The sequence below is a fragment of the Oreochromis niloticus genome, linkage group LG17, assembly GCF_001858045.2.
Source record: "Oreochromis niloticus isolate F11D_XX linkage group LG17, O_niloticus_UMD_NMBU, whole genome shotgun sequence".
NCBI lineage: Eukaryota > Metazoa > Chordata > Actinopteri > Cichliformes > Cichlidae > Oreochromis > Oreochromis niloticus.
The window spans coordinates 23285823-23302521 of NC_031981.2; the positions used below are offsets into that span (position 1 = coordinate 23285823).

Here is a 16699-nt window from a genome sequence, read left to right on the forward strand (position 1 = left end):
CATTAAAAGAAGTATTTGTATGAATTAAAAGCAGCTCTCTTACCAGTTTGCTTCTTGTCAAGGTGTATGGAGTGGCGGTGTGATTTTTCACTATTTTGCCTGAATAATGCTAATTTAAGTGCGTTATGATTTGTTCGACTGCTTGCAAACGATTAAGAGACTGAAAAAATGCTGTACAAGTTGTTCTTTAGTTTGAAAAATTCTGGTCAGGATTGAAAGCTAAAGTGTCCACCATAAAACTCGTGTGTTACATTGACGTCTGTGTTTATTCATTATGAATTATTCTTAGACACTGCAATAGGTCAGTAAGTGTAGTTAGTATCTAACTTTATTTTAAATAACAAAAAATTCTTCTGTTGTTTATGTTTTTGGCTTAGTTTTAATTCAAAATCTGTGTCTACGTTAATATTTTTGAGAGTTGCCTTTTCCCCAAAGCTAAAGTTGATTCTTCCTGTCACTGATAGTAAATCATTCCAGCTGATCTGACCTGCAATAATAATAATTCAGACTCCAAAATAGTTTCAGATTGGCAACTTCAAGCAGAAATCAATCTACTTTGCACAGTAAACCTGACCCTAATAACACAGTAAGTAGTAATATTCAGTTTAGCAAAATAAAACAGACAGTATGTACACTGCCATGTACTCACAGATATAGTAGTACTCGTGTCCTGGCCTGAACTCGAAGCCCAGGCTAAAGGGTGTAAAGAGCTGAAACTTCTCAGAGAACTTGAGTGGCCCATTGGGGCTCTGTGGTCTGTTACATTCCCAGCGTTTGAAACCTTTTCTGTGGTGGTCGCAGGACATGTATCCGTCATAGTTCACCATGTACAACACATAATGCTCCATGTGCACGGCTGACTCCGCCGCCTCGTAGTGAGGACAGTAGATATCCAGGTAGTCATTGATTGCCACCTCCACTGTGTAATCACCCTGAAAAAACCTGAGGAAGAGAATACATTTGGTCATTGCTCTTTTATTTAAGAAGATAAGAACACAGAATCCAGAATACATGTTTATGTGACATGAATAATACATGACTTACAGAGCTGTAACGGTCAAACTACAACCTGCAAGCATCATTTAAGCATTCAGTTAGACAGCAAACTTTATTTAATTATTTACTGATTTAATCAACTTTTGGAGATTGTTACAATCTGAACATTTTTTTAGATGTTTAGTATTAGTTACAAATGTTTGTTCCATACACACATAAAAAACATTGAATTGTTGTCTAAATCGGGCTCAGTAAACTGTGAGTTATAGTTAAGTGATTTATTTGTAAAATTTGCCATAAACAAGCCAACAAACAAAACAGACCACTTTTTTTAGTCTTTAAAATTTGAAACTTTAATCTGTAACTCAATGGGGACAGTCTGAACAATTCAAAATCAGTGTATTTAGGGACAGTATTTTGAATACTTGAAATACTTTTACTGAAGATTTAAAAGTAAAGTTTTAATAAAGTTATCAAAACATTTTGTTATTAAACAGTGAGCAAACAAGTTTTTTTAATTACTGTAATAAATTCTTGACAAAAATGTAATATTTACATTTTAAATTAAATATTTTGTTAAACAAATAAACCAATTAATTTGCTAACCATTCATGTTTCATTATTTCAGTATCCGATATACAAATTAGAAAAAACCCATCCAGGTTTAGGTCCCTATCGTGTCCTGGGAGACACCCAAGGCACTCTCAACCTAGCTGAGAGATAAGAATGAGACAAAACTCCCGGGATATGTGGACTGCATGTTGCTTGAAAGTGAGGAGACAAAGTTTTTATTTAAATTTGGGCTAACATTACAAAAACTGAAGTGGGAGAACTTTATCAGAAAGAACGAGAGTAAAGAATAAAGTTAACTTTATCCATATAGTGCTTAGGGACGGAAAATTTTTAAAAAGTTATATCAATCCTTATTTGAGAAAACTTGTGTACATTATTTTGGAGGAGAAATTATGTTATTGACTGTATCAAAGAGAGCCTTAGGATTCATTTTTCCTACTGCAAGTAGTTTAGAGAAGTACAAGGCTCAATGCATTTTTTACCATGCCATTAAAGACAGATAAGAGACACGTGAAGTGTGTGGACCTCAAGTTTTTTTTCATGGTTTTTGACAGGTATTCAGTTTTATGGCAAATCCACCAAAAACCGGTGATGAATTCAATTCTTCTGCCTTGTCTATTCTGTTTACATTATACATGCTCCCCTTGGGCATTAACATTATAAGGCATATGATACATTTTCACTGCTATGCGGATGACACCCAACTTACCTATTTATCTACCTATCCATGAAGGCAGATAAAAACAACAACTAGTTAAACTGCAGGAATGTCTTAAAGACTTAAAAACCTGGATAACGTCAGATAAAACTGAGATTATTGTACTCTGCCCTAAAAATCTAAAAATTTAGTTTCTAGCCAGATGCTTACAGGTGGATAGCATTACCCTGCCTCCAGTAACACTGTGAGGAATCCTGGAGTTGTTTCTGTCCAGGATATTTCCTTTATATACACATATTAAACAAATATGTAAGACTGCTTTATTGAATTTGTCAACATCTCAAAAATTAGCAACATCCTGTCTCAAAGTGACACTGAAAAACTAGCTCATGCATTTATTAATTCTAGGCTGGACTACTGTAGTTCATTATTATCAGGATGTCCTAAGAACTCCCTGAAAAGCCTCCATTTAATCCAAAATACTCTTGTTGGGTCTGTTCCCACAAACCCCGCTAATTCTAGAGACTTATTCATCATGAATGAAAACAAGACAGTCAGCGATCGATCGATTACTTGCGCAAGGGAGGCCTCGTCTATGTCCAGCATGGAAGTGACCCCGATGAGGGCCTCCTCTCGCTGGCTTTTATTGACAAACTTCAAACAATAGTTTACAAAACACCTCCCCTCGCAACCCCCTTTGGTTACAAAGACAAGGCACTGTATGTATGTATATGCAGGTGTGTGTGTGTGTGTGTGTGTGTGTGTGAGAGACCTCCTGCTGACCAAAGGGTCGTAAACGCAGGAAGCTTACATCAAAGGAAGTAGATCTTCCAGATAGGATGTATCTGCAATAAAACCTCCCCCAACACAAAGTGGTTAGAGGTGCTCAGGATCAAAGGAATGGCTTTGATAATACTGCTTGAACTAAGACTGTACAAATTTAAGAAACACAATGGCAACATTCAACAATTAGACCTAACAACTCTCTTCTTAGTTTTGCATTTCAGGCTACAGGCTTCTCTTGCTTTTAGTGAATAGGATCTATGCAGACTGAAGGAAAGTCTAGAGACACTGCTTCTTTTTCTTTTATCACTAAAAGAAACTAATGATTCAATGTAGAGCTACTGTGTTGCAACAAAACCAAGCCTTCATAAATCACGTATTGATGATCACAGAACACGATCTTGTATTATTGTGGAGCTTGCAATATAAAGTGCGTTGAGGGAACTGTTGCTGTGATTTAGTGCTATATAAAAAAAACTGAATTGAACTGAGATGATTCATTACCACAAACACAACTGCTTTTTTAATCTGTTACTTGTATGGTTTATTTAAATGCAGACACACAATGGAGACAGAACAAGAGGCAATAGCACAATAAGCTGTTTGGCATTGGCAAAGAAGATTTGGCAATTTTTTCATGGGTGCAATCCACACACTCAACTCTGCTGTTCAACCCAAAAATGCATTTTCTTTACAAATGTGCCACCATTTAAGGGAAATAATCAGACTTTTCAATGGCAAAAATTTATTGCTAGTGTAATCTCCTATCTAGGGACTACATGTCACAAACCTGTAACACATGGCATTATAATTATTTAAGGCACTTTAGGGGGTCACTTCAGAGTTCAATGACTTAAGTTGAATCATAGCACTGATTATTCCAATATCACCTGAAAGTAGCATCAAAATGTAATCCTGATTAAATTTGGGAGGTGCATAAAAGCAGCTATTGTTGCAGAGAGGAAGGCAACTTTCCTCTGCCTCACCCTCTTTGTCTTTTCTAACACTATTAGCAAAGTGCAGCTTAACTCATTTAGCTGAAGGATCAGGTGACGCTAACAGCTCACAGAGCAGGAAATTCATTCGCGGAACTGTGCCCCTGCAGCTCTCACATCATCACTTATCTCTCTAATGGAGTAAGGTTCTTGGTCTGTCCCAATGTGATCACTGGGGTCACTACCACAATCATCAGCATTATCTTAAAAGCCAATGATTAGTGGATTAATTGGTTAGAAAACGGATAGAAAAATCATCAGAAATTATTAGGAAAAAAAACAAACATTACAGCAACTTTAAGCACAATAGTAGGAGGGTTATGGCCAGATGTCTTTGTAAAGTCAACCTTTACAACTTGATATTTCTAACTCTGACAGTTTTGTTTTATAAATTCCATAATTACAAAATGAACAAGTAGTCTGAGACTGATTAACTCTCAAATCAGGATCCAGAATATTTTGTGATGTGATTTTTTCTTCAAGATGATGATTTCTGAAAAAATATTTCATCTCAATATGCAAGACAAAAGAATATGGAAATTGTCATGTAAATGAATCCAAAACCTTTTATCCCCAGTAATCCCACTAGAATGTAACTAAAAAGTAATTCTATTTGGTTGGATCCCTAATTATCACCAAAGCTGCAAAGATTCATCAGTAGATCCCGGCAGATCCTAGCATAGATTGCTGACATTACTTTGTCATTACAGGGAATTGTGTGTGTAATTTTGAGGAACTGTTGAAACCCTTTTTCTCTTATTTATTAGTTAGGAGCCTAGGTTAGAGATTTGCCTTTGTTTGCCTTTTATTTTAGGTTAGGCGAGAATAAAAAACATAAGAAGTTTGTTTGTTGTTTTGACACTGGTCACTGCTGAAACCAGTAAATTGCTTCATTGCATCTTTGTTTGGTGTTGTTGGCCTCATGTCTGTTTTATGTTGACTGTGCAGTAAATACATCTGTAATGACCATCAGGAAGGGAATTTGTAAAGTAGTCCACCTGGATAGACAAAGAAACGTCTCTTGTGTCGTGAAGCTTTCAACCACTTTCTTTCCCCAGATGAACTAGTTTCAGGTCATAATAAATAATAATGTACTGATGTTTATATAGCAGTTTTCAATTTTTACTGACCACATAAAGCACTTTAGAGCTATATTTTTTAATTAAAAGTCATGAGCCAGTTAGTATGCATGTCCTTGGTTTCTCAGTAAGCTCCGCCCCTTGCACATCACATCAAGTTTCAAAGCATGTTGATGGTGTTTTCTTTGCTGTTCTCATGAGAAGTTTTTGTTGAGTCTGTGCTGCTAGTCGCTCATTGAAGTTAGTGATTAGTAAAGTTCATTTGTGTGTTAGCTGGCATTGCTCACTGTCAAGTCACCCACCATATTTTGCTTAGACGCTTCTATGGATTTTTAAAAGTGTAGTGAATAGAGAATAAAACAGCTAACACTAATTTCTTAATTTAAAAAAGGCCAAAAACATAGGAGCAAAAGCAGAAAAGATATCTATCCAAAGAAATCGCCTGGCAGATTCCCCCGGAACAACATCGTCGACCGTTAAAGGACTGGATTCAATCGATAAGCGATTGTCCAGCTTCTACGTGAGCATGTCTCTGGTCGAGATTCTAAACCGTGAATTCTGAAAACGCCTTGCTACAGGACTCGGTCAAGTCTCTAAGTGAGAATGTCACCCAGCTCAGTTAAGAAAATAAAAAATTAAAAGAGACTGCCATCGATCTTCAGCCCCGTAGCATGAGAGATAACCTGGTGTTTTCAGGTATCCCAGAGTCTGCTGGGGGGACACAGAAGTTACTGTAAAAACTTCTGACCTTTACACGTCTGCACAGCATGATCAGGTACATTTGCATTCAGTGTCAGCACATCCACTACGGCCTCACGGCACACATAGACATGGGGGAGACCTCAAGTTTGGGCTAAATTAAGAAATGGACAGGCTCAATACAGCAGGAACTCTGCGCAATTGGCAGTCTGCAAATATAGTGAACAATACATGAGCGATTTTGGACTTTACGGTGCATGCCGTTCTCTTCACCCCAACCATAGGGAATATACTTTCTTCTCACATTTCCATCACTCTTACTCTCATCTGGATTTTTTCCTAGTCAGCAGCTCACTGTTGAGTGACATTTCAGACACTGAGATACACTCAATAGCTGTCAGCGATCATGCTCTTGTGTCTTTAACTTTAGTAAATAAGAAGGTCACTCCGCCAAGTAAAAACAGGAAATTTAATACATCATTGCTTAAAAATGAAGATTTTATTAAATATTTTAAAAAATAGTGGGCTTTATATTTAGACTGTAATGACCTGCCTGGAACATCAGCATCTGTTCTCTGGGAAGCAGGAAAAGCTGTGATGAGAGGTAAAATAATTTCATTCTCATCACAGAAGAAGAAAAGAGAAAACAATCGTATTTAGGAATTAGAAGAAATAATCAAACCATAGAATAAGAAGATGTGTCCTCCCGGGGACAGGAAAATACTGAGCAAAATACATAAAGCAAAACTAGAATTAAATGACATTATCAATAAAAAAATACTTCAATTCATAGTACAAAGACTTTGTACAAAGTCGTTGTAAAATTTTGAACATGGTAACAAAACAGGTCAATTTCTTGCCAACCAGTTAAAAATAAAGAAAGAAAAAATGACTCTAGGTGCCGTTTAAGACTTATATTGAAACACATATGACCCTGAAAGAATAAACAACACTTTCAGGGATTTTGAAAAAATTTATATTTATTATAGATGAACCCATCTAAAGGCAAAATTGATCAGTTTCTTGATAACAGACAAATAAATAAATGATCAGAAAGTCAGGCAATAGCACTGGTCACACCGCTGACATCAGGTGAAATCCAGGAAGTCCTGAAAAGTATCCCCAATCATAAGGCTCCAGGTCCAGATGGATTCCAGCAGGATTCTACAAAGAATTCTGCACAATTCTGGCACCAGTATTCCACAGAATGCTGCAGGAAATCAAGGAAAATGGCACCACATATGAATTCTGCTAACATTAGTCTCCTTCTAAAAGCATGCAAAGACCTCGTATTTCACCACCAGCTACTGTCCAGTATTCATTATAAGAAGTCTCAAGAAGATTAGAGAAAATAACCCCCACCCGCATAATACTGACCAGACTGGTTTCACAAAAAGGACGCACTCATCAACAGATACACGCAGATTACTTAATTTGATAAACTATTCATGCAGCAAAAACACTGAAGCTACAATATTGTTTCTAGATGCAGAAATAGCATTTGATAGAGTTAACTGGAAATTTTTATTTGCTACTTTACACAAATTTGGTTCCATAAACTGGTTAAAAATATTATATAATATTATAATTTGTTTGCTTTCCTGGTAGATGGACCTGGCCTGTCTGAGTGTACCGTACACTTTTACCAGCAAAAATAGAGGCTCGCTTTTTATTCATTTATCCTGCCTCCATGTGCCTGTATTTGTCTATTCATCTATTTGTAAAAAAAGTAATAGGAGTGCGGAGGTGTGAATGAAGCAATGCTATGGTGTCATTATTATAGTTGATTAAAATAAAATTCTAGAGTCTTACAATTAGTTTACATGTGAAACAAGTTGCTATGAAACAAAATTGAAAGCTGCATACAATGTCTGAGATTTATTGTCTACTTATATTCATGAAATAAAAAACGTCTTGAAGTTATTAAATGTTATATATTCTTAAGAACATAATTCAATTAACCAAGCATGCATGTGTGTGCAATAGTTTTTCATTTAAGAATCAGATTTTGTGATATTTTCATGTGATTAAATTGAAGAAAGTGGAAACAGACGCAAAGCAGGTGATGCAGAAAGTGATTCAGGGTTAAATCACAGATTTAGGCATATTTAGTCATTTTAACTTTCCTGGTATTTTCTTTGATATATATTGCCAAAAATATTCACCCATCCAAATAATTCAGGTGTTCTAATCATTTCTGTGGCCACAGGTGTATAACATCAAGCACCTAGGCATGCAGACTGCTTCCATAAACATTTATGAAAGAATGGCTTTGAATGGAATGAGTGGTCCCGTGACAGGATGCCACTAGTCATGAAATTTCCTCACTACTAAATATTCCACAGTCAGCTGTTAGTAGAATTATTATGTGACTGGGAATGACAATAACTTTCTGCAGAATCAGTTGCTATAAATCTCCAAACCACATATACATAGATATAAATATAACATATATATAATATATATGTTGAATGAGTAAAATGAGTAAAATGATTACAATTGTTTTTCTTTGTTATGGCTCTGTTTAGCTTCTGGTTTAATTAGTTTTTATAAACATATTAACATATTAAACATATTAATAATCTGAATAATTAATGATCAAAATTTTCAGTAACTTTGATATTAGACAACAGTTTCAAGATTTTCTCCTTTTTATTACTAATATTTGTGAGATCATATTTCAAATCCAAAATATATTAAGAGTTACGGAATTTAAAAAAATAATTTTTAAGTTTGAAAGCTGACCAGATACAGTATTTAGAACAATTTGAAATAAATTATTTGAAAAACTGTAATACTTAAAATAATTCTAAATACTGTATGCAGGAAAATTTTATTTGAAATAAACTATTTGAATTTTTTTTTATTTTAACTGAGATTTTAGCTCAAATAAATTTCTTGCTTTGAGTTTTTAGACATTCAAGTTAATCCCTTAAAAATATGAATGTAAGCTCTCAGTTTTTTTTTCCAAGTATTGAAAAAATAACATTTAATAATAATAATAAAGTTTAGACTGTTAATGTAATAATTCATTTCATTATTTCAGTTGATGTTTTTATTTACTTGTATTAATTGCGAGGACTCTTATTAAGTAACAGTCTGTCATGAAGTCCATAAAATATATTTCATTTTTTCGCTCACTGGAATTAGGGCTGCATAAACGTAAATTATTTATTGCGCTTTTATTTGATTAAGTTAGACTTTTGGAACACAAACAGATGAAATAGTTTGAAGCTCAATTTGGGTAATTACGAAAAACATTCTCACTGTTTTCACACAAAAAGTAAATGACCACAGCCCTCTGTGCATAAATCGAACCTGAGATCTGATGAGGACTGACAGTCGTCCAGTTTTCCTTCATCTCTGGGATTTTGGGGAATGATGGTGCTATTGTTGAATGCAGAGTGTGATTGGTGGAGCATGTCAACTGCTGACAGCTGGCACAAAGACAGTGGGTGGGAGGGGTGGTTCATGGTGGACCATTGCCCAGCCATTTTCTCAAGCCCAAACCCAATTTTTCCTCAGGTTAGAAACAAAAAATCATGTCTGGCTGAGCCTGAATGTCAGTTAAATAAAATGAAATCTCAGCAATACATTAAATACAACATTTAGAATCTGATATTTTATTAATTTACTTTTATTAGTGTATTTATTGCTTCCTGGTTTTAGTAGCTTTTAAAAAGTGTAATTTATTTTATAGTACCCTCACTTTTTCAAGAGTTTTTAAAATAATAATAATTTTAGAAGTCTGGTTTTACTCTTTGACTTGTGAATATGTGCTTCTTTGTGGGAAGAAAAAGGAACTGTTCCATATTTGTTTACTTTTCTCACCATTCTCTTACTTTTTCTTGTGTAAATGTTATAATATATAAATCGTCAATTGTCAAAGTATGTGTCAGTAAATTGTGTGGGCTTAACAGAAGTATGTCTTTCATATAGTTTCAACATCTGCAACTTTGCTAACTATAGTTTTAAAATGTAAAAATAAAAATTTTACATATAATGAAATAAATATTTTGTAGTTTCCTTAATCTGTGTGTGTGTGTGTGTGTGTGTGTGTGTGTTTCTGTCTTTATTAAAACCATCAGTTTTTACACAACAAAAGCATAAAAAAGGCATAAAAACATTATGTGCCAATTTTTATCATACCCTTTTTTTTTTTTTTTTTTAAACATTTATCCTTTAGTAATGTATAACAACATTGGTCCTGAAACCTTTTATTGGTTATTATGATTATCCTTCTGGAAGACAAAATCTGCACCTTACATAATTACAGCTCTTTCAGATGGTTTTTGATCTGTTTCACTTTTGGGCTGCAAACAAGGTTAATTTTACTTGTTTTCATGTAACTGTTGACTTGGCTCACATCAGATATTTAATATTTATTAAAACTGCCACGTTTTTTTCGTTTTTGGGGGTTTTTTTTGTCTCGGCCTGTGGATCGTCTTGATTTCAAAGGGCTGTAACGCCAGATAACACTGGGTGATCCGGGCTTGGCATCCTTCATGTGGTCGAGCCACTGCAGTGGGGCATGATCAGATGCAGAGGGTGAATGAGTGTTCCAGAAGGTAATAGTGAAGGGAGTCGACCGCCCACCGGATTGCCAGGCATTCTTTCTCCACTGTGCTCTTTTTGCTCTATCGCTCCGTCAGTTTCCAGCTAATGTACAGCATAGGGTGATCGACCCCCCCTTACCTGCCAGGAAAAAACGTCCCCCAGCCCTCTGTTCGAGGCATCTGTCTGCAGGATAAAAGGGAGGGAAAAGTTGGGAGCTGCTGCTCCACACTCCTAACAGAGGGCCTTTTTCACCCACACAAACGCCGCCAGGGATTTCTCCGTCCACTGGACCAGATTTGGGGCACCCTTTCGGGTGAGGTCAGTCAAGGGGATCTGCCAGTAGCCTTTGATTAAATCCAGTGTCGTAAAAAACTGTGCTGTGCCTAACCACTCCAGGAGCTCATCAATCCAAGGCATAGGGCATCAAACTGTGACACCTCATTCACCTTGCAGTAGTTGACACAGAACCGTATAGATCCATCTTTCTTCACTACAAGAACTACAGGGCTACACCACATGCTGTGGTTCATTTCTATCACCCCAGTTTTAGGCATTATGGTCAATTCTCTCTGAAAAAAATGGTCTTTTATGTCCAGGTAGCCTGTAGGGCAGTGAACTACCCACCAGGCCAGGCTGGGTTTCGAAATGGTGCTCTGTGAGATTTGTACAGCTGGGCAAAACGCTCTCTGGGCCTGTGTGAGATGGTTATCACAATAGAGGGAGGCAGGAAGGGTGGAATTTGGCACCTCCAGCCCCAACTTACATCTCTCCTTAACCAGGCTCACCAGAGAATGGGTTTTAAGCTACGTCCACATTAGCCCGGATAGATTTGAAAACGGCGTTTCTGTCTGAAAATGCTCCGTGTCCACACTAGCGTTTTCAGTTGTTTCACAGGGCTGTCAAAATTAAGAGCAAACAAAACAACTGCTGTATAATGCCCTCCGCTATCTTAGTTTAATTGGTCACATGACTGCATCATATGTCTAACATGCATCATTGTTTTAGAAAGTTTCCATTTTTGCTGTCCACACTGTGACGCGAAAGCACCGTTTTCAAATGTATGCGTTTTCATGAGCGTTTTCAAAACGCTGCGTTTTCCATGAGCAAAAACGCCTCAGTGTGGATGGGAGGCCAAAACAGAGAGAAAACGATGCGTTTTCAAACGAAAACAGCTCTTTAAAGTGCGCGAGACACATGCCCCGGTCAGTTAGTCTCTTTCGGGATACCAACTCGGGAGATGACCTAATACAGCACCTGCGCCACACTCTTTGCAGAAATGTTGCACAGCAGCACTGCTTCTGGATATCGTGTTGCATAATCCACTTTCCAGAGTTTTGTCATATCCCATATGCCCTGCCATCAGGTAATAATGAACCACCTGAAAAATCATTTCCCAGCGGTGGCCAATCACAGTGGGCCCTTCGTGCTGTCTCTCTGGGCAGCCCTTCCACGAAATGCTCTAGGACCACCAGAGCCAGCACCTCCTTCTGACGGGCCACAGCCACCTCGCTGCCACATTGAGCAGCTTCTGCCTTCCAGCTTCCAGTGCAGTGTTATATTTTTAAGGCTGGCGTGTTTTATAATGTTAAGTTGGTGGGTCCCAAAGTGATATTTTTTTTCATGAGGCCCCAAATCTCTGGTGGCACCCTTGTATGTTACCAGCCACAATATTCAGTATCTTTCTTTCTGTCTTTGTGTTTTGGAGGCAAACTCAAGTTTGTCCACTTCTTTATATGTTTCATAAACTCCATTCCAATAGTTTCTGCAGTCTCCCTCCAAGAATTTAGTGACATGCGTGAGTCCTTTTATTATATTAGTCCATATATTTAGGTGTTTATTATTCTCTCTGATTCATTTAAAAATACAGCAAAAAACCTAGCCTGATACAGGCAACCCCTTAAAGGGAGCAGCCAGAAGACAAAGAAAAAAGATTAAGAAGCGAAAGAACATTTAAGATCCAATATTCATTGAAAAGTAACAGAATTACCTTGTAAGCTTCTAATTTTAAATGTTATTGGCTTGTAAACTAGCCAATAATTAGGACAGCTACATTTGTGTTATATAGATCTCATGAACAACTTTTTCTCTATAGAAACAAGCTGATGCCAGGACCCCCACATCAGAATGAAAGGAAGTAATGAATTTTTTGGTTTTTGGAATAATTTTACTTTTTACTGTAAAACTATTTAAATATGTATAAATTATCTGAGTCAGTTTACTTCATCATCATCTCACATGTCCCTTACACTAAAATTTAGTGATCGAAGTGCATTATGAAATAAAAGCTAATAAGTCTTAACCCAAGCAATTTACGAAAAGCTGTGCATAATAATTTAATGAGTAACTGGTACTGTTGATGTGTCAAGACTGTAAGCGCAGTGCCAAAAGTCTTTGTCCTAAAACATTTCTTATAAGTGCTGCCGCTGCAAACACAGTTCTTCAAACTACTGATAGTGTTGACTCTGTCCATGACTGAGGGAGCAAACACCTCGTCAGCTCCTCAATGGGTCCTCCACGGTCACTTGCCATGGTCTTATCATCACCCCAACACAGCCTGGATTATATTGCCCAGTGGCTGCTGGGAGTTCTGCTAATCTGACTACTCATTAACATTTAACAAAAATTCTGCCAGGGGACACAATAAAAGAGAATTAATTCTGAGACGCTAGAGATCATCTCTTTCTGCACTGCATCTTGATTGGTTGAAGCCACCATTGTCATTGTTTGGCCCACTGACTGGCCGATCTAATGCAGCATTTCTTCTGCTGCATCAAATGAGCTGAACCTGCCATTCAGAGCACAGGAACAAACTTGACTCACTAGATATTTGAAGTCCAATTTAACGTTTTTGCAGTCTGGTGATGATTTAAGGTGCCATCTGCTGCACACGGAGGTGTTTGCTCATTGTGTTTTATCAGGTCCAAAGTCAACCCAGTTGTTTACTGGGACATTTTAGAGCTCTTCATGCTTCTGTCCAGTAACTAGCCGTATGCAGGCACCGATTTCCTTTTCCACCAGCACCTACTCACAGTGTCAAAAGTACGACCAAATAATTTGCTGAATATCTTATAGGGAGAAGAATTTAAATTATTCATCCAACTCACCTGACCTAAGACAATTTAGTTTTTGGATCATATTTAATAGACTACAGATGTGTGAGGTTGTAAATATTTTCCTAACAAATTTAAATAGGCAAGAACCAAGTTAGTAGGATAGCCAAGGGGAAACCAGTGATTTGTGGAATTATTTTTGTGACACTGCACAGTCGTAACTTTATATTTTTGCATTGTCTCAGTTTTTTCTGGGTGGTGCACTAGAAAATCCCTGTGCACTCAACTCACATCCAGTTACAGAAGGGCCTGTGCTGTTTGTCTAGCTTAGAAAGTTTTTGTGAAGAATATTCGATCACGTTGTAAATGGTTAGAGTGATGTACTGTTTTTAGATTTTATGATGTTTTCATAAAGCTGAACTTGTTTAAAACTTTCTACAATTAGCTGTAACAGCAGCTAAAAACAGCAAGTAATTTATTCAGCATCCAAGGATTAGCTGGACAAAACCCTTAAATCGGTTTGTGTTGCCAGTTTCTCTGACAGGTGGGTTTAACTTGAGATAGTTGGTGTCTTCGAAAAGTACCTCTTATCTCCTGTTTGTAAGATGGGTAGGAAAATTGATAGAGTAAAAGAGAAGAGAAGGAAAAGAGAAAAGTTATGCGTTCAGAAATGGAACGACCTTACACTAGTCTCCTTAACATTGTGACACCGGCTGCCTACCATATTGAAACAATGGACTAAAACACACGTCTTAATTCATGACATGTTCCAGACTTGTTGTTTTATGCACGTCGTTAAACAGGAGCAACCTTTTTAAAATATCCCTTTATTAAAAAGGTTGGAATTTAAATTTTTATGTATTTTGCTTTCAGGAGAAGAATTTAAATCAGTGATGTAAATGTGATTTGAAAGGTTTCTGCCATGCAATTTATTGAAAATGAAAAGAAATCAGAACTGAAGAAGAAGTAGAAGAACTGTTTTTAGGAGGGGAAGATCAGATAAATTGAGTAATCGGTACTTTGGATGAGTCAAAGCTTTGAGCACAGCGCCAAAACTCTGTTCCTAAAACTTTACCCCCGTCCTCGTCACAGATCTGCAAATACCTGTTTATGTCACACACTAGTTTGTTCTTGTTTCTGTGCCAAAACTGCCCTCTTCTTTATTTTTGTTTGCCAACCTCTCTCAAAAGACAACTTGAGCATCTGCCAGGTCCAGAAACCACCACCAATATTCGATGAGGCATTCCCCAAACTGCATCCTCTGGCCTAACTTGTTGACTCATTATCAAAAAACGTCTGCCATTCATATTTGGGTTTGATATCCTTGCCAGTGAATTGTATTTAGTCTGAAAAGTTTGTAAATTGACTGGATTTCATAGACAATCTGGCATTCATAATAAAGTCTGAAGATTAGATAGATTACAGGAGTTATACAGAAGAAAACAAAACAGGTCAGTGGAAGAAGGTTAAAAAATGACTTTTTTATTTAAATGACAAATAAAAGCTTTTTCACAATATTCACATTTTTAAAAATATGGTAGTATTTTTCAGTCTGTTTCTCTTCTGTTTTATTCATAAAAGAAGCTCTGGCACTCCTTGGTTGTTTCAGATCACGCTCACTTGTTTCTCTGGTAAACTGACTCACAGTGGGCTGTGTTCACAGGATTTAACACTGTGAAAGGTGCCATGCTCTGCCGATTCCTTAATATAACAGGAAGTGGATTTCCATGATGACTGGGATGGAGAAACAAAGAACCACACACTGAATGTTATTAATTTATTGACTAATCTGGTCAGACAGTAAGAGGAACTGCTGCTGTTCTTGAAACTGCTTTAATGTAACAATGAATGACATTTAATATGTAAAAAAACAAAAACAAAACACTGGTACACTGGACATTATTATGTTTATTCATGAAATAATTTCCACTGCATACATAGCAGTATTTTAAGTAATTTATGATTCAGATTCGAATTCTAATATCATCTGGATTATTGTGGAAAAATGAACAGCTAGTTTAGAATACAGACACACAGTAATTGTATCTTCATTATTCAGCTTCACTGTTTTGCTATACAGGTAATTATTGCATATTGATAGTAACAATTGTGTCAAACATCCAATTAAATACAATAACGTTGCTGATATGAAGTAGTGATCCAAAACAAATCATTTGAAAACTGCAAAAAACTGACCAAACTACTGTATATAGCAGCACACATCACGCAGTCGTTTTGGTGTTTCTAAATCACTGTGGGTCTAGTTGGAATGTTAAAATAAAATTATGAAATAAATTTTCATACAACATCATTTCAGAACTTTTGCAATTCGATAATTCCACCAAATCATAATTTGGACATTATTTAATTTGTATTACTCTCGCTGTCAGAATAAATAACTTTCCTCAAGCCTGAAAATAAAACCAAATAATGGTAGTTTAGAGTACATTAACATACTAAAATATTTCTGACACTCTGCAACCTGCAGTATTCAAAGTAAAAATTAAGTTCTAGAACAATTCTACAAAAATGTTTGTATTGCTTTAAGACATAGAGCCTGCATAGGTTTTCATGTTTTCTGTTAAACACATTGAGTTTCTGTCGAATGAAAGGTATTAATAAAGTAGATTTTATTCCTGATGGTTTTCCTCTAAATTTGATATCATGAGCTGGAAGCTTCTCACCCGTTCTTCTTTTTCACACATAAATTCAAGCATAAAATGAGAACCTGAAAATGCTGCTGAAATACAACACAAGATTTTATCTTGTGTTGTATTTTATCAAGAAGAATAATAATTTTTATTTTATCAAGAAGAAGAATAATTAATCCAAATGTACAGAGAGGGAATAAAAAATAAAACTCCAGAAAAGTTACAAGCTTCCTTTCATATCAGAGTACCTCTGTTTGACTAGAGTCATGCCTGTGTTGGCACACTCTGGCCATCCAGAGACTTTTTTAGTGCTTGCCATTTTTAATTTGTTTTTTTGTTTTTTGTTTTTTTTACACTTTCTTTTATAGTTCTTATAGGATACCATCTATTTTAACAATAAAACCAATAAAACTGTGAGCTGTGTTTTTGAAGGTTAAACATTATTAGAGGGTGGTACTTTTTACCATGCCAACTAGGTAACATCAGAAAAAAAAGAAAAAAAGAAAAGAGAAATACCAGTAGTGTGTGGTTAATTTTAACACAAATTGTCATGTGTTCTTAAAACTAAAAGGAAAAGGTTTGTACTCAAAACTGTATTAAATGAAAAACAAAAGACTACTCCGTATTCTGATATAAGACGGGGTATTTTCAGTTATAT

The 16699-nt window shown here is 36.2% G+C and overlaps 1 protein-coding gene across 2 annotated transcripts in view; it reads right to left on the reverse strand.

Annotated features, from left to right (window-relative positions):
* Positions 1-16699, reverse strand: part of LOC100705337 (ephrin-A2) — a 61523-nt gene that overhangs the window by 14711 nt on the left and 30113 nt on the right. For both annotated transcript variants that reach the window (XM_019347337.2, XM_005475691.4), the window contains exon 3: positions 650-942. In XM_019347337.2, the coding sequence (XP_019202882.1) occupies positions 650-942 (293 nt within the window). The remainder of the gene's footprint in view (positions 1-649; positions 943-16699) is intronic.